Source organism: Meriones unguiculatus, chromosome 6 (assembly GCF_030254825.1).
Source record: "Meriones unguiculatus strain TT.TT164.6M chromosome 6, Bangor_MerUng_6.1, whole genome shotgun sequence".
NCBI classification, from domain to species: domain Eukaryota; kingdom Metazoa; phylum Chordata; class Mammalia; order Rodentia; family Muridae; genus Meriones; species Meriones unguiculatus.
Window position 1 is genome coordinate 102,565,215 of NC_083354.1, and position 22,801 is coordinate 102,588,015.

Sequence of the window (22,801 nt, forward strand, 5' to 3'; positions counted from 1 at the left end):
GTGCTGGGAATTGAACGCAGGTCCTCTGGAAGAGCAGCCAGTGCTCTTATCCACTGGGCCATCTCTCCAGCCCTCTCAGTCACTTTTCCAGCAAATTGCTCAGGTGATTGGCTCTCATTTTCGCCATCTACATGTTTTTAGCAAAAACTAATAAAACAACACTCAACCCCTTTGTCTTTGGCATTGCCTCCCGTACTTCCCACACACAAGCCATCCATTACAGGCCTTACTGATTTTACAGTCACTCCTCCATATACACGGGCACTAGTTTTGGAGCCCTCTGCAGACATCAGACTCTGTGGATTCTCAAGCCCCTAAAAGAAAGGGTGTAGTATTTGTCAATTACCTATGTGTATCTTCTTTCTTTCCATGCTGCTTCCTCTTGGATAATTTTTAAAATCAATTATTTTGGAGATCATAATGTAATTATAATACGTCTCTCTTCCCTTTCTTTCCTGCAAACCCTCCCACACACCCATCCTTCCTCTCTTTTGGATTCATGGCCTTTTTTAACTAATTGTTGTTGCGTGCATACATGTACACACAGTCTGTGCCATGTACTTACAGGTATGTGTACCTTTCGTATGCTTTAAACCATGTCTCAGTTATTTGTGTATCTAATAATCTGACAATTATGGTATGCTAGCGAATTTTGTTATACGCTATGGTTCAGGGATTAATGACATGAAGTATTAGTGTGCACGTGGTTAATACAAAAAATTCTTCTGAATATTTTCAATTTGCGATTAGATCTACATATGACAAAACAGAAGGATGACTGGATATTTTTACAGAAAGGAAGTGCAACTAATTTGGATATGTGAATTGTCTTTGGGTAATAAATAGTATATGGAAATGGCTGGAAACATCAAGAACAATTTCTCAAAAGAATAAAAGATTTAACAATCAGCTAAGATTTTATTTTAGTTAAAGCATGGTGGAGACTAGCTTACTTTAGAGAACAAAACTGTCTGCCATTCATCTAGAGGTATAGATCACAAGCCTTGAGCTTTACTCATGCTGTCAAGTACATTTTAACCATGTGTGCATCCTGCTTTAAGTAGAAAATAATATACATTATTCATGACATTATACACCATTATTTTTTTAAAGATCCAAACAATTAGAAGTAAATGACTTAAAATTTTCAATTTTCCACTTCATTTGGCTTATGTGGGAGGAACCATTAATATGACATTTCATACATATCATTTTGTTTTTATTTAATTTCAAATTGGCAGCCTTCTGGTTATTCATTCTGGGCAAAATTTTATCTGAGTTCTTAGTTTTGGCTAATATTCAATGTGAAAAGGAGTAATTTGTATTAGACTTTGTGTTAGCATATGGAAGATGGTAGAGAAAGTTTTGGAAGTCACATTGACATAGCACGTTAGTAAAAAGCTGGCCTGAGATTCATTTTGTAGACCATGTTGGTCTCAGAGATCCATCTGCCTCCACCGTACTGGGATTACAGGTGTGCACCACCAGCTCTGACAGAGTCTTATGTATCTTAGGCATCCCATAAACTTTCTTTGTAGCCAAAGATATTCTTGAGCCTCTCATCGTCTTGTCCCTGGCTTTCAAATGCCAGGTTATAGGCATGTTCTACCATGTCCAGTTCATGTGGTATGGGAGATTCAGTCCAAAGCTTAGTTTGAGCTAGGTAAAGACTCTCCCACTGAGATGCATGTCCAGTCCCTTATCTAAAAAGACTTAGAAGCTCTCTGTGGTGTTTAAAGATGAAATAGACAGGACCCAAGGAGGTTCCACCAACCACAGCACCTGCTGTGTAAGCTGAAGGACCCCAGTTTAGACCCCCAGCTTTTACACCTGTAACTGTAACACTCAGGGGTGTGTGAAGGCAGGGATGGTCGGTAGATCAAAGACAGGGAGATCCGGAAGCCCATTCAGCCAGGCGGCTGAGCCCACTGAGAGGGTCTGAGTCAGGACCAAGTGTGGAAAGTCATCAAGGAAAGGTATTTGATATTGACCTCTGGCCTCCACATGCATGAACACATATGTGCAAGCATTCCTACATGCACAGGTGGACTGACCACTGTAAAGGCACATATACCACACTACAGCACACACACAAAGAAATAGACTGGTATGAATTTGCCTAAATAATTTTTAAATACAACATTAACTTAAATTGAAAGATTTAAAGTGTTTTTTTTTTGATGAATATGTGACTGATGATGTATCACTGAAAAAGAAAACCAAATAATCCCCAAATTTAAAGGTGTATTTTAATATCTCAGAAAACCACTGATATGAGGTAATGTATCTAGACATTTCTGATGGGATGATGTAATGTTAATTAGTTTAGTGTAAAATTAGATTCAATCCACATCTATTCATTCCATCTCTACTGACAGGAAGATGGTGGCCAAAGCTAGAGAGGTTTTGAGAAATTCATATTTTGACCAGTCAAGGCATTCCAGTATCCTTTGTAGGTTAAAGCTCTCACATCAAACAAAAGGACATTTAAGAGAGTCAAAGCCATCGCTGGGTCGTACAAAATTTATCTAAAGCTTCTAAATTTTAATTCAGTGGTTTCTTGGCACCAGCAGTAGTGACAAGGAAAAGAAATGGGCTGATGGGAATAAGTTCTGATCCACGCTGCAGGAGCAGTAAACTGTATCATTTGGGAACCTCATAGTTCTCTTGACTCATTACAACACCTGCTGTGTTTAATGAAAATTTGCACGAGGTGGGGGGGGCAGTTGTCCCTTAAACTTCTCCTACTGGAACATCTCAAGGTCATGGAGGCCAAGATGCTCTGTGAGCTAAAGAACTCTGAGAAGCACTTTGTTTTGCCTATGTGTGGAGATTTTATCACCAAGACCGACTGTCAGAACTGAGGAAGGCTTTCTTTCCTCCTCAGTCCCGACCTAACACGGCCAGGGAGTAGTGACTGTGTGGATAATGAGACAGAACACTGGGAAGGCACACAGTCAAATTAAGGAAGGTTCCACAGCAGTCTGTGCTTCACGCTCTGGCATTGCAGTCTGATTTATTTCTCCATCATCCTGAAAATTTCCTAAAAGCTCAATGCATTTTTCTAGAAGTGCTTGCACGCAAACCTCTCCTTGATCTGGTCTAAAGTCTCGGTGCATTTGAACGGCTTCATGTTACTGTTTTCGTTCTGAGTATATATATATATATATATATTCCATGCCTTGAGATATGCTTTCACAAAGACACTAGGAAAAACAAAGAGAGGCGGGGATCTGTCTAAGGTAGACTAGTGCGTATCTGCTTTTTTTCCCCCCTGATCACAAAATTTGCTTTGTGATTATTTTCTTCAGGCTTGGCCATGCAATACGCGGGTTTTTATAGATGTTTGTAGTTTGAAATCATTATTTGGAAAAAAAAAATCTGTGCTATACCCATCCAGGTATGGTTGTGTGTCTCTTTAATCCTAGTACTCTGGAGGCAGAGGCAGGTTGGTTTCTGTGAGTTTGAGGCTAGCCTGAACCTTGTAGAGAGTTCCAGGCCAGCCACGGCAACACCGTGATATATGTTTCGACAACGTCAAAAAAGATCCACGGCGTGTAGACTAGTGTTCATATCAACTGTGAATAAACCATGTTTTAATTTGGTACTACTAAGTAATACTTGTGATGTTTGCCCCAAGTAGAATTCCCCGTCTGGGTAGTGGTATTTAAATTGCAGTTACAGCGGTTTTGTTTCCTTCTGGTGAGTAGACGGTAACCATCTCAGGCACAAGCCACGAATGCGGTTCATGTAGGAACCACATATTTTTTTTGCCTGATTCTCCAAACATCGAATAGAGTGAATATCAAATCATAATGATATTTGTAAATAAGTTGGTAGTCAATTGCAGGCTTGGCGTTTGTAATTACTGTGTTGATTAAAACACCAACTGGGCTTAAAAAAGAGAGAGAGAGAAACACTAAAGTCTCCATTGACACTGTATAAAATGCCCTGTAGTGTCCTAGGAGCTGGATCTTCAGGTTACCACTCACTGGAGTGAGTGCTAGTCCCTCACGGGAGGAACTGGGAGCATGCATGAAGTGTTTCTGCATGCATGCTATGTTTATGCAGACAAGGAGCTCCAGCAGGTCCCTTGACTGCAGTGACACCTTATTGCTATTCTGTGTTTCAAGAGAACACACCGAATACACACATGAACAACCACAAGCGGAATTGTGGATGCTGTCAAAGGTTATAACTGTCTCCTTTTACAAATGATTTCAAGAGTTTTTAGTATAAGGTATCATATGCTTGGCAGTCTGCGTAGATTGCAAATGTTCTTAGCACACACTCGGAAGGTAAGCATGGGCGGAGGGAAATGTTAATTAGCTTTCTTTCAAGTATTTCGAAGAGTACAAACACGTTAAAACATTATATTGAATCACACACATAGATATACATACATTTTATTTGTCTGACTGTATCTTAATGAAGTTGAGAAAGAAAGGGTCAATTTTGCCAGCAGGTCGTTTTTGCATGCTTATCCTATAACAAATGCAAGGTTGCTATTCTTTCAATAGCTTACCCTCTCCATCACGCCTCTGGTTGTAAATGATGTGTGGAGAACGTAGTGCAGTGTAGGGCTGGATTTTGTTTACTTGAAATAATCAGCCATGTGTGCAGGAAAACTGCAAAGAGTTAGGAGTGGCTCCGCTCTTTCACAGGTGGTTTTCTAAACAAAGTTTCCCTTACAGACAACAAGAAGGATTCTGGTAATCTTTTCAGGCCTCAGGGAAACGCGCTGGGAGGACGTATATTAGTTTTGGTTATTGCACTTTAATTTTTCTCATTTGAAAAGAACAGGTTGATTCTGGTGGATCAACTGCAAAGAGTTACTGTCAACACACTGATACAGAGGAGCACAGAGTATTGACAAGTCGGCACGTGGCTTCATGCGCTTAGAATCCCCAGTCAGCAATGAGTCATTGCAGTGAACATTTGCGAATAAAGCTGTTTGGACAAAAGGGTATGCTTCGTGACACACTATGACACACTGCAGCTTCCATGGAGAGACTTAAAAAAAAAACCAACAGTTATTTTCTACTTTTTTTTTGGGGGGGGGTGGAGGTTACAAGGAGTGGGATTGGGGTATATGATGTGAAATTCACAAATAATGAATACAAAAATTATGGGGAAGGGAAAGGATCCCTAGTCATAACAGCTTGGACTTTAAAATCAACAGAGGAAATTGCCTAATAATCTTCTTATAGATAAGGACATGAGACCTGTTAACATTTGCTGCTAGAACTAGGATCCTCCCTCACTTTGAGGATGGTAGTGAGGGTGTAAGAGCAGGAACAGCGTGGAAAACAAATGGGAGAGAGAGGTAAAGAATAGAGTGATGGTAAGCTTTTAAAAGAAATCTGTGTTTTTTATTTGATAGTTGACTCTGCTGGCTTTGAATTTCCTTATATGTTTTTGGTGTAGAAAATAAAAATGGTTGCCTAATGGCAAATGTCTGTAGTCAATAATCTCCTCCTGAGAACTCAGGGGCAGACCTTCAAAGGAGTCACATGTTGTCTGCCCCTGGAAGTGAAGGGAGCCCCTGCAGATGGAGACGAGAACTTGATTGACATGAACTTTGGGGATAAGTCCGGGACTGTGGTGCCCACTGCTGAGTCTGGCCAGTGCAGCACTGCTGAACAGTTACCATTTCCACACAGTCTCCAGCTACGAAACCTTCATGAAAGCGGCCTTTCTTTTTAGTGTTAACATGTATAGACGGTGTGCCTACTCTCTGAGGAGAAATTATGCTGTTAATGCAGGTCTGGATTGATTTCCTGTTGCAGGTAGGGAAACGAAGTGTGAGGTATGTAAGTGTATTAAATGAGCTTTAAGGAATTTTCATGACTTCAAATTCTGTATTCTTTCCCTGACACCTTTTTTGTTCTTGGAACCAAGCTCTCTCCCACTGGACCCCATGTATAACCCCAAAGGTCTGCAGGTCTTGACCATATCACTGGCTGTTGTTGTTTCGTTTTGAAATATTCAGTAGATTTTTAAAATGGAGTGATTTCCCCATTACATACACTTTATGTTTTCTGAAATAAAGACATTCTTTATCTACCTTAGGTTAGACAAATTATTTTATGACACCTCATTTTAAAGAAAACAACAAGTTTAATGTTCATATTTCTGTCTCATGTTTTCTTCTTTCTGGATCTTTGTGCTTCATAATAGCTGTGTCTCTCTCTCTCTCTCTCTCTCTCTCTCTCTCTCTCTGTGTGTGTGTGTGTGTGTGATAATGTGAGCATTATCTATTGCAACAAATGCTTCAGGAAGCAACTCATATCTCTGATTTCAAATTGTTAAATTCAGAGCAAATTCCCCTCTTCTGCATGATCTATGAAGGTCTATTTTTAGCTTCAAATATTCTTCCTCACAGGCAGAAAGTGATACATAAAACATAAGCCTTTTGCATGCCATCTGGAACCCTCTTTGATAGTCAATCTTATACTATGAAGATTCCATGCTAGTGTAAGTGGATGGAAAAACTGGGATGGCCAATGGATTTTGCTTTATTTGTGTCGGCAAATACTATGTTCATTGGTTAAAAACACAATAAAAATAGAATTAAGCATTTGATCTGCATAGATAAATATGAATTGGAATTTGGCATGGTAATGTGCTATTATAAAAATAGCACCAGTTGGTGATGCAGAAACTCCAAGACACCATGTTTGATCTCCTTTATATTCTATTCACTCCAGATTTATTTACGCTAATTATTTTTCACAATTGTAGGGTTTTCTTTGGAATATTGTTCACATTGTTGAAATTCAGCCAAGTTATAAAAGGTTGAGAGGACAGAAGGTCTATCAAGTAGGATGTGGTGGACATTTGTAAATGCCATGTATTTCCCTCAAACCAGAATCAAACTTTAAGGTTTCTATCCCCAAGCCCTTGGGGTGCCTTTGTTTTTTTTAGGAAATAGCCCCTCTCCTGGCGTGCTCTCCATCATATCGGCCCAGTTTCCTTCTACTGCTTTGTTCACTTATTTCTTCTCAACTCTGTTTTTTGAGAATGAGAGAGGACTTCTGTCCTAATGTCCTCTGTATTCCCCTGCATGTATGCATGTTCAGCAGTTAACAGGTGTTCTACAAATGCTTATCCTCTGGTTGCTGAGCAGGGAGGGGCTGTCATTCAAGAATAAACAACAGTTGCTGACTTTGTCTTAAAGACCTAAACTGCATGAGGAAGCTCTCTTCTTCCATTGAAATTCACTGGCTTTGCACTGTGTTGTAGAATAGGTTTTCTGGACTCTTTGCTGTGGCCTCCTCTTAGTGCAGACAACTGATTGTATCAGGAGAAAAAGGGGACATGTAAATATTTTGTTTGTTGTTTATATGTGTGTTCTCTTGCTTCCACTTTCAATAATAAGTAGATGTGAGCAAACTGTCCCCTGGAATAATGGAGAAAACGTGAATTGGAATTCAGGCTTTGTGTTCCCAGTCCTGGATCTAACCACTCTTAGATCACATAAGATACTGTCTGAACACTAGTTTGTCAATCTCAGATTGACAGAAAAGTATACCTTTTGTACTTGAGTTTGTCAATCTTAGATAATGTATTATACCTTATGAACACAAGTTTGTCTACAAATGTGGAAAGAATATTATTGTAGTGGATGAGGTGATATGTTGATAAAGTGAAATGTTGACATATTACTAATAAAGATTAATCATCACCATGTTGAGCTTTATTTTTTTGACACTTTAAAAAGCTATTGCTAAATGTGCTGGCTGGTTTTACGCCAACTTGCCACAAGCTAGAGTCATTGGGAAGAGGGAACCTCACCTGATTGGCTGTGGGCCAGCCTGTGGGAGCATTATCTTGATTAATGATTGATGTAGGTAGGGTCGAGGGTTCCAGATGGTGTAAGAAGGCAGGCTGAGCACACCGTGGGGAGCAAGCCAGTGAGCAGCACTCTTACGTGGTCCTTCCTCAGCTCCTGCTTCCAGGTTCCTTCTCTGACTCCCCTCAGTGACTGACTGGGATGCGGAAGCTGAGCGAACCATTCCCTCCTCAAGTTCTTTTGATCATGGTGTGTTATCACAGCAATAGAAAAAAGGATGCTATATGGGACTTTGATGTGGAGCTTTGATTCTTACAGTTCTGATTCTTCAAAAAATGTTCTTTCACTGCTTTATTATATATGTGTGCATGTACTTTGATCATGTCCTTCCCCATCACCCTCTTACTGAACTACTCAAGGAGCTACCTTTTCTCCCCAACAACCGTCCCTCACTTTCATAACCTTTTGTTTGTGGCTCACTGCATGTTTCTGTTACTTCGATCTCATCACAAAACCACCAAACACAATCAGAACCCCTATTCCATTCAAGGAGACTGTAGGTTGGGGTTAACTAAATTGGCTCTGGGTCAAAGTGATTAATTTCAAATTCTGACTCTACCCTCTGTTGGCTACATGCACTTTTGTTTCCCCTCTTTTCTCACCTGCTGAAATGTAGATGATAATCCTTTCAAGGTTCTCGGCACAGTCTCAGTAATAAACATGGTAAGCCTCAGTGTGTGTCAGCCCGAAGCAGTACTGGGAGGAACATGCCTGCTATAGTGAAGACAAAGTAAGAGGCAGGTGTGCGCCTCCAGGCAAGACCCTGGGAGAGGGGGAAGCAAGAGAAAGAGGTGTCTTATGTTGAGGCAGAAAGTAGCTGCATTCCTCAGTGCACAGCCTGGAAGGCAGAGGGAGGGCTGTTCCTGGTGAACAGTAAATGACAGGCCAGTGAAAAGAAGGAAACCCTATAGGAAGGCTTTGCTTGTCACGAGATAATCTCGAGAAGGTTGCAAGAAGGAAAGGTCGAGGAAAGCTGGTGAGAGGGTAACACAGAAAGCCAGCACAGTTTGCTTAGGGACAGCATACAGCAAGGGTGAGGAATCATCTGTGACTTCTTAGCCGATTGTCCCCAGTCTGTGTCACCACGGTTATAGAGGTTATCAAGAGCGATAAGATACCGCAATGATCTGCCCAGAACAGCATCATCGCTGTGTGCTTCCTCATGGGCGAGAGCTTCTGATTTTCATCTGTTATGGGTAGTTGTGAAATTTTTTCCACTATGAGAGCAGGACACAAAAACCCAGTGCTCCTTCTCAAGTGGTGTGCACGCATGCAAGTGTGTGTTTGTGAGTGTGTGTACGTATGTGTGTGTGTGGGTGTGTGTGAATTTTTCTCAGTTAAGCTGTAATACAGCTTATAAACAGCACCTAGACTGCAACTGTATGTGCTACTTATTTTTTATATCTCATTTTCAGAAAAATTTCAACAAATGAAACCCAATTCTTTTCACAGCTGCTCAATTCTTCAGTTTCAGTCCCCAACATGGAAAAATAAAGTCACCCTAAATACTGAACCTCATCTTATTTGTTTTGCTATTAAACTTTAAAACTCAAGGCTGCCAAAGAAGCACCCGGCTCTCTGCCTGTTTGCCCCGTGAAGAACTTCAGACTCCTTGAGGGTTTTCACGTGAGAAAAAATGGCTCCTGTTTTCAAAGCAAAGGGGAATTCTACTGTCTTGCAACAGTTATGACGTGTGAGGATTTAAATCATAATGGTGCTGTCATGCAAAGCTTCTTCTTTTCATTACTTCTTGTTTATGAGAAAGTGGGAATCTATCATTTCACCTGACTTTTACAGCTTGTAAAGTTGATAAAATATTGAGTATTTTATATGTAGATTTTTGTAAGCACTGTTTAATCTGAAATGTACTTGTACATACAAGAACAGAGTTTTTCAGTTTATCTATAGTTACATCACAAATATAACCCCTTCTTTATATACCATATGCTTTTTAATTATCACAAACGCTTTATTTATTTATTACAATTTATTTACTTTGTATCCCAGATGTAGCCCCCCTCCCTCATCTCCTCCCAGTCTCCCCCTCCCTCCCTCCCTCTTCTCCCATGCCCCTTCCCCAGTCCACTGATAGGGGAGGTCCTCTTTTCCTTCCCTCTGACCCTAGCCTATCAGGTCTCATCAGGACTGGCTGCATTGTCCTCCTCAGTGGCCTAGCAAGGCTGCTCCCCATTCAGGGGGAGGTGGTCAAAGAGCCAGCCACTGCGTTCATGTTAGAGACAGCCCCTGTTCCCCTTACTAGAGAACCCACTTGGAAACTGAGCAGTCTATTTTCTTCCTCTGAGCAGGGGGTCTTGGTCCTCTCCATGCATACATCCTATGTTTATATATATATATATATATATATATATATATATATATATATATATTGAGAAATAGCAAGGATGTTGGAAACTGAAGTGAGAGAGCATGGCAAACAGCAAGGGGTGACTAAGCAGAAGAAAAAAGAGCTGGGGACTGGGGAAACTGATGAGTCAGTGTCAACTTAGGAAAGGTGTGTGTGTGTGTGTGTGTGTGTGTGTATGTGTATGCATGCACACATGCATGTATGTGCTGTAACTATGCCTTTTCTCACTCTTCAAGAGGTCTCAGTGTAGACTTGCAGTTTGGAGTCAGTTTTAATTTTGACTGATTTAGTTGACATCTATGTTGATGAGCGTTCCCTGGTATGCAAGAAGACTCAGTTTTACTGATGTTACTACATTGTTAAAGTAGGATGAGATATTAAAGTCAGGGAAGTGTGACAGAAATTATATGAAAAACCACACTCTCACTTCCAGACCGCTTCCAGCACACGTGGGCATTGGGCGCCAGTATTTTTCTCTGATTAGTATTTGATCTGACTGACTCAGAGGTAGAGAGGGTCCAGATGATGTCTGCAGGGGCTAAGTGATCTGGGCTCTGTCTGTCTCTTATCAGCCCTTTCATGTTTTCTGTGTCTGTTTTTTGGGGTACGCGTGCTGGGACCAGAGATTCTTTCCTACGGGTGCATGCTGTCTTGGGCCACCACCCATAGCTTTCCACTGGAGAAGCTTAGGCTGGGAGAGTTAAGCAGGGATATAGATGGGCCTTTGGGTGAGGTCATTGCTACTTCTCAGGAAGAAGGCTCAAGGCTGCTCAGAAGGGCTCTGATATCCAGCCCTCAAGGCTCTACGTTCTGTGGCCCGAGGAATTCAGCCATCATTTTAGTTCACTTTTTGTTGTTTTGAATGTGTCTTTCAAAAGCAAACGACTTCATATTTAGACTGTATTTCCTCTTTACTCACTCTAAATACATGCTCATTGGTAGTTACCCCTGACCTTCGCCTGCAAAGCCTGTTAACCAGGTGTGGTATGTCGTGTACACATGTAATCCCAGCAGTTGAAAAGTGGATTTGGGAAGGAGAGACATTTGCTGCCCGTCTGAGCTATAGCGAGAACATCCTTTCAACATACACACACACACACACACACACACACACACACAGAGAGAGAGAGACAGAGAGACAGAGAGACAGAGAGAGAGTGAGAGACAAAGATATACAGAGATGGAAACACACACAGAGACACACAGAAACAGAGACACACAGAGTCAGAGAGACACACATAGAGACAGGCAGACAGAGAGACAGAGACACACACACACAGAGCAATTATACCTAATGACAAGAGAACACAAGCACTTGCATTTTTGCAGTTACTTGACAGACGCTACTCGCTTTCACTTTTGCTTCCCAGATCCCAGCAATCACTTTCTGATTCTGACAAGGCAAACGATATCGCTGTTGGACAAGTGCTTGAACAGAGGCACAAAGAAAATCACCTTGACCACGGTACAGTAAGAGTGAAGAAGTCAACCCGGGGCTCCTCACTACAGCTCTCCGTCTTTCCTCAAAGCAGCATCCCGGCTCTTCAGGAAAAAGGGCGGAGCTGTTCTTTTGAGTTGTGCTGCAGAGATGGAAAACGAAATCCTCCTGCTTCCGGCTCACTGTGCTCCTTACTGCTGTGTGGTTTACTCAGGGCTGGGGGCTGGGGAGTGCAGGGTGGGTGGGGTGGGTTTAGGCCAGCTGTATGAGCACCACCTGAGAACTTGTTAGGGGCCAGCTTCTGACCTCTTCTCACAGACCTCTGCCCAAGGACAGAAGCTCTTCCCTAAGTGCGCTGCTGCTGCTCAGGAAGGCCTGAGAAGCATTTCGACCAAAGGATTCCAAATGGCCTGCAGCGTCTGGGTGGTCTTGGTCCTTCCTGACTGATGCTATTGCTAGGTGCTGGCTTGTCAGATAGTTTGGGCGATCTGGCAGAACTGTCGAAGGGGAGCAACCTTCTGTGCAGTTGTGACTCTTGATGCTGCTTTTCTATTTTGTTAGTAAATATCAGATCTCGTTACCTTCAAAATAGCAAATTACCTAAGGGTGACGACCAGACTCACTTATGTTCTTAGAACACATAGCTCAGGCTTTTGAACAGAGTTGGCATCCATTTAAAGTAAGTGGTGTTTTATTTAAGGACTGATAAGTGTCATTCTTAGTGACATTGGCTGTCAGTGATTTTAAACTGCAGACTAATACGCCTAGCACATAGTTCTCCTCTTCACACATGTTTGACTTCAGGACAGAGGACCAAGTGCTAACTGTGATTAGTTTTCTATCTGTAGTAAAACGGATCTACATCTACCTTGGTTACCCGTGTTTTCTTGCTCTGCACTCGACTGGGTAAAGTCTTCTAGCTTTCAGTCGACTCATCCTTAATAGAGAGATTTCTATACTATGTCCAAAGTACAAGGATTACACAAATATTTTTTTTTAAAAGGAAAAATTGAATGTTTAAAAAACGTTTCCCATGTAGACAGATTATGCTGTCTATTTAAAATATACATATTTTCTGTGCATGAGTGTTTGTACACATGTCTGTCTGTGTTCCACCTGTGGGCCTAGTGTCTGCAGAGGCCAGAAGAGGGTATCAGAGCCCTGGAGACTGCAGTTTCCAATGGTTGTGAGCTGCCATGTGGGTCCTGGGGATTGAACCTGGGTTCTCTGCAAGTGCACCCAGTGATCTTAACTGCCAAGACATCGATTAAAAACAAACAATCCCAAACAGTTCCCAATCGTCTGGGAGCTTATATGCTCCTTTCTGAAAACTGTAAAGAGGAAGAATTTGCTCTGGCTGGAGTAGAACGAAAAGGTAAGTTTTCAACAGACAGAAGCGTGGGTTTGCGATCTGTCACAGAGACACTAACTGACTATGGTAATTTTCACGTTTAAACGGTTATCAGGAAGAGGACATCAGCTGGAGCCTAGCTACAAGAGTTACAGAATGGCAACAGACATAAGTGTTGGAAGTAAAAGAGAATGAATGCTGAGGTAGTAGATATTGTCTGTTAAGGCGGGTTCCTGAAAGGCGGCCATCAGGCTACCTGCACAGTGCCTTCAGCTGCCTGTGATGTTTCAGCTGCCTGCTGCTCCTTAGCACAGGGGGTGAGGTTTCTCTAGTCTCAATTTTCTGCGTCTGTATATATCAATAGTTATGTTTTTTCTTCCCCCCATGGAAGGTATGTTTCTGTTTACTAAGGGACCCAAACTGGAAGACTAGTAGGTTTACTTTGAGCAATTTTATTCAATAGAAATTAAACTTTATGGTTGATATTTATAGAAAAAAAACTTTTCAAAAGAACAAAGAGATTACTAATCAAAATTTAATTTAGACTTTAAGATATCTATTGTAAAATGTGTTTTGGGGGTAAGATTTAAATAGGTTCGACTTAATTATCTTTATCTTGATATAAGGACATTCAATGGACTGGTAGGCTCAGTGCTGATGATCTCTTGGACAACAGAGAAAACAGCACAGACTCCAAGACCCCAAGTACAGTTATTACAGAAAAACAGTGCTAAGTAGGTACTCTTGAAGGCTTTGCAGTATGACCCAGCAGGAAAAAAAGCCCAGTCCTAGACAATGCACTATCAAAACAAATTTGCCTTGATGTCTTATTTGAGAGCAGCAATTATTTCTTGCCATAAGCCAAATTTTGGAACTTACAATTTTTCAATTGTAAGTTCAACAAAACTGTAAAAAAAAAAACAAAAAACAAAAAACAAAAAACAAAAAACAAAAAACAAAAAAAACCCCAAAACATTCCTAAGGATTTTTTTCTGCTTTACAGCATGCATAGGGCTTCCCTTGGGCATGAATCCTAGACACGCTATTTTCAGGTGACTAGCATGCTGAGTGCTGAGATGCATTAATTAACCTTTACGTTGACATAAAAGTGCTTTGTGAGAACAAATGTACACAAAATGTTATCTTTAATCATGACTAACGAAAATGGGTTACTATAAACACAGGTTTTACTACGGCAAACTTCTCCTTGACAAATGATAGGGCCTGATTCTTTTATTAAAGATAATTAAAAATTTTGCACAAGGGAGTCAGAGACTTCCCATAGATCTCTCCTGCCTGTCTGCTGTGAACTACTGAGATAATCTTGAAATAATGTTAAGTGTAGAGGCTCAGGCTGTATTTCTTTTAGACCTAACTTTCTTTCATAAAACTAAAGATCAAAATTAAATACCTGGGGTCTATGCATGGAGTGAAAGATGTGGTTTGCCTGTACCAGAAAATGATTCTTAAAGCAACACTACACTAAAATTGTTACTACAGGACTAAAATTTTCTTGTTTGTGTCCCCAGTTTAAATTTCTACCATCTCCAAATGCTATTTCTAAAACTGCCAGGATTAACCATTTAACGCACACAACCACTGTAATGCTGTTTTAGCATAAGAGTAGTAAAGTCACAGTTATGAAGTAGCAACAAAATACGTGGTTGGGGTCAGCACCAATGGAGAAGTGTGTAAAGGGGTCACAGTATTTGGAAGGTTGAGTAACACTGATCTGAAGATTTCCAGCTCCCAGAGACCTAGGAAGACCTGGGATGAGCCATTGGGGGTGGGGGAAACAATAACAAATGAAAAATAACTGTATTCCAGTTTTGGACTGTGGCTACCTTCTGTCACCTTTGCCAGTTTTTAAATGGGACAGTGTTTTTAATGTTCTTTGAGACATTTCTGTTTAGGATCATTTTTGCAGGGCGTTATTTCCAGACACGTCTTTGTGGCCTGCCACCCAGGGCATGGGTCAACTGACACATGGTGTTTTGGTGATAGTCCTTGATGACCTATTTTTTCCCTTTCTACGCCAACTTTCTTAAAAAGGGTTATATTAAACAACGAGGCTCTTTATTGAGTTAAGAAAGCAGGATAAAACCATTTGCCTATTTGGTTTAAATTAGGGTCTCACAGGATAGCCCAATCTGGCCTTGAACATAAAACCCTTTTACCTCAACTTCCTGAGATATAGGATTTACATGCTACCTGCATTTGCCAAACCAAACCTAATCTGTTTTCCAAAATAAGGTCATGAATGAATTCCTTATAACTCAGCAAATCCTTACACTTCTTTTCACGCAGCGTCTAGGATGGAATACCATGTTGGAATACCTTGGTAAGTCATAGTTATGCGTGTGCACTAACCAGTATGGTTTAAATGTGTTTTACTTCCCATACGGATTGTATGTTCTGAGCTAACTGTCTAATAAATTGTATATTATCCTCCATCTAAAAGGTTCTGGTTTTAACTTCTGTTCTGCAGATTATTTGTAGATAACAGCAATCTCATGTGACTTATTTTCTCTTCTTAACTGTGCATAAAGCTATATTCTTTTCCCTGACACACATACACGCACAGAGCCAAACTCTTATTTCTCCCACAATTTTTCTTGAAAGCCTCCTGTTGAGTCCTGTAATATAAATATATTTAAAACAATCTAATTCAGGAAGAGTGATGGCTCAGAATACATATCCTCGGAGAAATTAAACCCTTATGCATATGAGTTTGGAAGTGAAATATTCTGTAATCGGTTGCCACAGATTTAAAACATCTTAAGACGTATCATTGGAGCTTCTTATGAGAGGTACGTGCGCATCATAATTATGTATTCTAACAGTGATAACCTGATGGTGAGAACTGGCAGGTTGTCAGAGTTGAAGACTCACCTCCATCCAATCCCTCTCCATTAGAATCTAAACTGCAATGAAAACTGCCATTTGAGAAGCATTAATATAATACTATTATGCACTTTAAAGGTAGCTTATCATTATACGAAATACATAAACAAGAAATTCCTTTCTGTTGATCACTGAAACAATTTACCTTGATAGTCATCAAAATTAATTTAAACCTTTCTGTTTTTTCTTCTTTAAAGTGGTGTCAGTTATACTTACTAGACCAATAAAACTACTCCAAGGTTTTAAGACTACTTTTGTCCTCTTTCAACAATTATCAAGTATAAATGCATATATTTATAAAGACATCATGTAAAAACCATAATCACTGAAAATGCACAAAATTAGATGGAAATGACATCAGACTTGGTTTTAAAAGTTATTCTTTAAGAGAACGGGAAGGCTGCTGCTGTTAGTCAGGGCCCCCCTCTTCAAACCACATTTTCCTGCGGGCTTTGCTTACTCTTTCCTGCAGCTTCTCCTGAGGTGGAGCCTCTGACAGGAGAGCTGTCCCCATCATGGGCATATTTAAATGAATAAGTAAACAGTGATTTTCATTTATGCCTTTACTAATGAATTAAAACACCTGTTCCTAAATAATTTTTCTATTACTACTGACATTTTTTTTTACTATTTATGCACCATACAACCCCAGAAGTAACATAAATGATATAATAATTATGCTGTAATGAAACTGGGAAGAAAGATCACGAGGGACTGATTATCCAGGGCTCTGCCAACTTAGAGATTACAATCACTCATCCCACTGTAGAGACGTACATGCTCTTCTCATTCACTGGAGTAAAGCATGACATTATTCTATTAAATCAACAACTGAACGATTCCAATAAAAAATATTTTATTGAACAGTTAGTGTTTGGTGCCAGGGTCCTATCAATCACAGTGAAACTGACTGCCCTCTAGTGGGGGGCACAGTTAGTGCAGCCTTCATGGTCTCAACTGAGAGAACCGGGAGGAAAAGAGCTTCGGTTCAGGAAGCATTTGCATAACTGACTCTTGAGTCTTTTCTTGTGGACCAGCACATCCATAGGTGTTACAGATCGCATGGTAACAAGAGCGTGTGTTTTTCCACGAACAAAAGAGAACTGGTGAGAGCTGGGGGTTAAGGCTCAGTGTGAGGCTGACCACACCCAGGTCTGGGTTTGTGCAGTTAGCTGCCACAGGCTTTGAGACCAGTTTTATCTAGCCTTTTGCAAGCGACTAGTTACTACAGCGACTCGAAAATGCACTGTGTCTTAATTAAGGGAATAAAAAGCAACAATGTATAGAATAACAGCAATTTAAAAAAAAGATATACTCTATCAATGAAAAGACCTTCAATGTGGTTTCATCTTCCATTTTATATTTAGTTATTTGTCTTTTATAAAAAAAATCTTGTTTGACAGATATCGTTAAATAATCACAGAGCTAAGTAATCATTTTGATCCTAAACTGCAAAAGGAAGCTATTTTATATGAAGCAGCTTTATGCCAGCCTGGGAGGGCATGTCCTGAGTCTACACAAAATGGAACTTCTTTTAGCATTTTTTTTTGTCACTTACAGTCAAGAGATTTGATGAAAGCCATATGGTGCCAAATGACCTAATACTTATTTTTCAAATCACTATCCATAAGCAATTAAAATTTTAGACAAAAAAATAACAGTAACTCTTTTAAATGAAAGAAGTGAAATCCTGCTAATTTTTTTTTTTTAATCACTAAAGAAGAAGCAACAGCTCTAACAAAAAAAACAAATCTTCCTCCTCCCCGCATAGAAACGTTTACCACAGATCTGTTCGTAAGCTACGAAGCATTCGGTCTTAACAGTCATTTTCAAACACGCTTCACGGCACAGATTTTTAGCAGGTCCAGGGAATCGCCAGCAGATCCACTGATTCACAACAGCGTGCCAGAGACTGACAGCGTGCTTCACTGGGCACCGCAGTTCTGGCTGCCAGTATGACTTGGGTATCTGTAAGTAATTGCCAAAGCTCCACGTATTTCTTTCTTTCTTTTTTTCTGAAGTCCTGATTAAATCTTCAGCTTTTTATTATTTCTAGTTCTTTAGGCATCCGTTTAGAGTGTTCCCCCTCCCCCTCCCCGTTTGAGAAGATCAATGGGCGATACAAACACGCCAAAGACACCAATTGTTTAATGAATCAGGAGAAAAAACACTTGCCTTGCGAATTAATTGATTACTCTTTTCAGTTGGGAGTGTTAACCCCCCCCCCAAAAAAAAAAAAAACACCAAAAACCCAAACTGCGATTTCTCACTGCAGAGGTGGTGTCCCTTCTCACATTCACAAGCGCAGCCTAATGATGGCAGAAGGAACCTTTGCACCTGTCGTAGGTGGGGTGAGAGTTTCATTGGTTGGTGGTTACCGGTCCACAGTCCTTGTTTCTGGGTAGAACTGAGACTGTATCAAAAAGCACTTGGAAGAGTTTTGGGAGGGAGGAAACAGTAACACTTGCGTGCAAAGATCTATATTTAAATAGATACGCCCTTTTGTGGAGGGGTATAACGTCTGTTACAGATTTTGCCCTTTGAAGCCACGAGCGATTCTCCGTGGGGGATTTTCCAGCGACTGTTGGCACACAGGCTGTCCTCAGTAAGCACCCAGTGCATAGGCCCCTGCCCCCCGAACATAGTAACAGCGGCGGGAACAAGCCAACATGTATCTGTTTTATAGAAACTTAAAAATAATTTACGGGAGACAGACCGGTCTTGGGGTTGGGGATGGGGAGAGGGCGGAGGCCGGTGAGGATGCTCAAGAAGAATTAGCCGCAAGGGGTTAATCCTTATCAAAAGGCACCAGCATCCTTTCGGAAGAAGCGACAGTAAGGGCAGAATAAAAGTGAGTCTTGGAATAAAAAATCACGGTGAATGGCATCACAGTTCCGGCGACGAGGAGCCACTAGCCTGTCGTCTGCAGCGGAAACCTCTCCGTGGGAGGACAGAGCACGAAGATCACCCCCATCCCCATCCGACCCCCTTCCCGAGACGCAGATTGGACCGCGAACTGGGGCAAGCCTGGGACGCGGCGCAGAACCCTCCCCTGGGATACACCCGTGGGGGCGAGCGCCCAGTTCCGAGTGGGAGGCGAGCGCTGCAGGGCTGGCTCGGGTCCACGCGCGCCATCACCACGTGCGCGCTCGCCCGGCTCGCTCGCTCGCTGCTCCGGGTCTCGCCGCGAGGGTGGGGCCGAGCCACGCCCCACTGGAGGACCCTTGGGGGTGGTGGTGGGGTCTCTATCCCGGAACACAGGGAGCCATGGGCTCGGGCTGGGGAAAAGGCCCTTGGGCTCTGCGTGGGCGAGGACACACCTTCCAGAGCCACCGGGGAGGGGTCACCTCTGCGGTCCAGGGGCCGGACTGGGCGCGGCCGCGTCTTTGTGTGGTGTGGCGGGGTGGGGCTCGCCTCTCTCTGCCCCGGCTATCCAACCGGCTGGGGCTTGGTTGGCCCGGGGGACCAGGAGCCAGGCCAGGTGTCTGCACCACCCTGAGGAGTTGGGGTTGTTCTGGAAGGCGGGGCTAGAGAGATGGGCGCTCGGACTGCGGACTGTTCAGCGGCCGCACCCAAGTTCGAGGCCAGCCAGCCTGGAACCTGAGTCTCCCGGGGTCCGCGGACAGGGTGGGGCAGGGCAGGGTGGAGCAGGTCCACATCCTTTCCCCTGCTCTGCCTCCACATCCCCACCTTCTCTGGGGCGTCCAGATGCCTCCCCCGGTGCAGGCCCCTCCCAGCCTGTCCACCCTAGGGCCACAGGAGGCGCAGGACCTATTCCGGAGGAAGGCCCTGGATCTCCAATCTCTTGCGGTTTTACGCAGCCCCAAAGATTTACTAATACTTGGCTCCGTCTGACCCACAAAATGGAAACAGCACGTGGCTCCTCTTAAAGACCTTGACCTCTTTTGCTTCACATCAAGCTCAGGCATCTTTATCTGCGTTATTTTCTGTACACCCTTCTGGGTTCCCTAAGCTTCCCCTCCCCTCCCCCCGAAACCACCTAAGGAGTTCGGAGTAGCCCCTTTCCCCTTCTTGTTCCTTTTCTGTCTTTTTCTTTTCCTCTTTGCCATTATGTCTAAATATCCTATTTAGTGCGGTTCTGAAAATTATGTTAACTCACTCTCCGCTCGCCCCTACTGAAGAACAATGAGGCCAGGGTGGGGCGGCCGAGGTTAGCGGTCAGGTCTCTGGCGAGCGGGCGTGAGTGAGCGGGGCGTGGCGGGGCTCCGCTGTCCCCTCGGGGCTGGCTTCTCCGGCACCTTGCTGGGCTCCCCTCCCCCGTCCCCCTTTCAACTGGGGATGCGGAGCTGGGTCGGGGCGGGGACGGCTTGACTCCGCACAGGGTGGGGCAGTCCGCATAGTGTGCCCAGCGCTGCAGGCCCCCCCACCCCCACCCCTGGGACCGTGGCTCCACACACAAAGAAACCCCACCCCGGCGCCTTGGGAGCCTGGTCCCTCTACCCCTCCCCGCAGCGCACGCTTCCCCGCCCCTGCAGCTGCCCACCCGCGCCCTCCACGCCCTCCTCCTCCTTCCCCTCCCTTTCCCTAAAACAAAGGAGCCGAGGTCCTACTCCACCCCTCCGGCCGCCTTACCTCCCCGCACCGCGCCCCAAGACTAGCGGTTTTTCCAACAGAGACAATACAGTGAAAGATGCCCACTCCCCTCCCCCGTTCCCACCCGTCTCTTAAACCGCCAGGATGGGACCGCTTTGACTTTGCATTTTCTCCTTTTCTCCCAACCTCACCCCTTTCTCTTCCTATTTTCTTTTGAAACTACAGAACGGATATAGGACGTTCCAAAGCACTTTCCGAAATGTCCCTTCACCTCGCTGACGGCAGATATAAGTTAAGGTAGCCCCCATGCCCTCCTATGGCGCTTTGATTTTAAATATGGAAGCAGAATAAAATTCCTGCCCGTCGCAGGACAACTTACCTGCTTCTGTCTTTTTAAAAGAAATCATTTGCTTTAGCTTTTCAAAGACCCCCCCCCTCCCCTTTTGCCCTCTCATCTCCTCCCAGGGCTGCCTCCGACCTTCCCAGCTCCTGTGTATTATAAATGTCCTTTTCTTAAAAAAAAAAAATCATCTCTTAATGTCTTCAGAGTCCCGAGAGAGCAGGGGAGAAATGGGCTCCGGATCGAGCCTGGGGAAAGCGAAGCGCGATTCTTACCCATTGCTGTTTTAGCCATTGTAGAGATGTGCACGCACAGAGCGGTGGCGAAGGCAAAGGAGAAGGGTCCGGCTGTCGCCGCGGAGAGAGCGAGAGAGGAGTCTGAGTAAGGCACTGAGTCTGCAGAGTGGGACCGTGCTAGAGAAAGAGCGAGGGGCAGGAGCCCATGAATAATTATCACGCAGAAGCTCAAGCAGATTGGCTCCCAGGGTCCCCTGACATGACTCCCGCAGACTCAGAATCTCCAAGCATTAAATATTGATCGGCCAATGGTGCTAGAGTACAAAGTACCAGAATGCAGTTTGAAATGGAAATCAGCCCTTGCCTGGAAGCTCCCCCCATTTTGGAGCTCGATAGTACAGTCCAAGTGGAGTGGTGCCTTAGCCTGGAAGCCTCGTAGGAGCTCAGGACTGGGCTGTGTCTACCTGTACCCAGGAGGATATATACTTTGCTCACACATGTGTCATATGCATAGACTGATAAAGAGAAGGAAAGGACCCCAGTGTGCCGAGTGGCGGAAAAATGTATTCAAAGTTCGTGTTCTCATCGTCCCTTGTTTTCTCTTCCACCTTTGGCCCTGTCCTTGGTGGATGCTGGCCTCCCTGATAGATGATGGATTTCCCAAACCAGCTCGTGTCTGGCTGCGGTGGCAGCTCAGAAATGACCAGGGCTACTGTTGTTTCTTTCTGACACAGTTGGGCCCCAAAGTCCATGAACTCAGGAGAGTCTCGTAGGGGAGGGAGGGCTGGCCTTTCCTCTCTTTAGCAAAGAGGAAGGAACTGTTGGCTACTTGGGCACAGAGATGTGCTCTATCTTAGGACAACATACAAGAGAGTAAGAGAATGAAGAATGATTTTCTTGTATTCACAGTCAGATTAAGCAGTATCTTTGAAACCAGTTATGAACAAGGCATTCATTCATTCACTTTTTTTTTTCTATTTTTACATTTAGTGAATCTTCATTCTTTCACAATTCATATATTTACTGAGCACATGCACAGCACTGAAGAAACTGGGATATTTTTGGGTTTGTGCTTATGGAACTATCCATCTATCTATCTATCTATATATACATATATATAAATTATGTATTTATTTATTTGAGACAAGGCTTCTCTGTGTGGTCTTGGCTGTCCTGGAGTCTCCTTGTAGACCATACTGGCCTCGAACTTACAGAGATCCACCTACCTCTGCCTCCCTGAGTGCTGGGATCAAAGACGTGTACAACTGCGCTCAGTTATGCTCATGGAACTTTTAACCTACACGACTGGACTCTTTTGTACTGCCATTGGATCACCCTAAATCCATGTGGAAATTGTGGTTTAGGTATTTAAAAATAGCAAGGAATATTTAACTTTATCTCAGAGATAAAACAACAACAACAACAACAAAACAACAACCCAAAATATCGTTGCTGTCATGAACATGTAAGAAACATTATCTAATTTTAAAGGCATTGAAAATTAAGAATTCTCCCATTAGTAAGTTCTTTGGTAGCTACTAAGTTACATTTTAACATTCCTTTTTAGCATCCCAAACGGTCCGAAGTTTACCGAGAAGCTGGGAGGCAGAGTACTCTCCTTGGTGCTGAAATAGCTCTGCACTTCCTATTAATTTGTAAAGGCATTTTAACACTCTGGATGACTCGCTGAATGATAGGAAGCCACTGGAACGGGAGCCTCTCTGACCTGCTGAATCACGGGAAAAATAAAAAAAATAA

General features: G+C 43.0%; 1 protein-coding gene across 2 annotated transcripts in view; it reads right to left on the bottom strand.

Moving 5' to 3' along the window:
• Window positions 1-21,334, bottom strand: part of Stmn2 (stathmin 2) — a 47,908-nt gene extending 26,574 nt beyond the window's left edge. Inside the window, exon 1 of one of the 2 annotated variants that reach the window (XM_021632310.2) lies at window positions 21,083-21,334. In XM_021632310.2, the coding sequence (XP_021487985.1) occupies window positions 21,083-21,101 (19 nt within the window). In that variant the 5' untranslated portion in view covers window positions 21,102-21,334. Of the gene's footprint in view, window positions 1-20,846; window positions 20,890-21,082 lie in introns of those variants that run through there. The other variant, XM_060385798.1, reaches the window with a different exon arrangement.
• Between the last annotated feature and the right edge of the window lie 1,467 nt (window positions 21,335-22,801).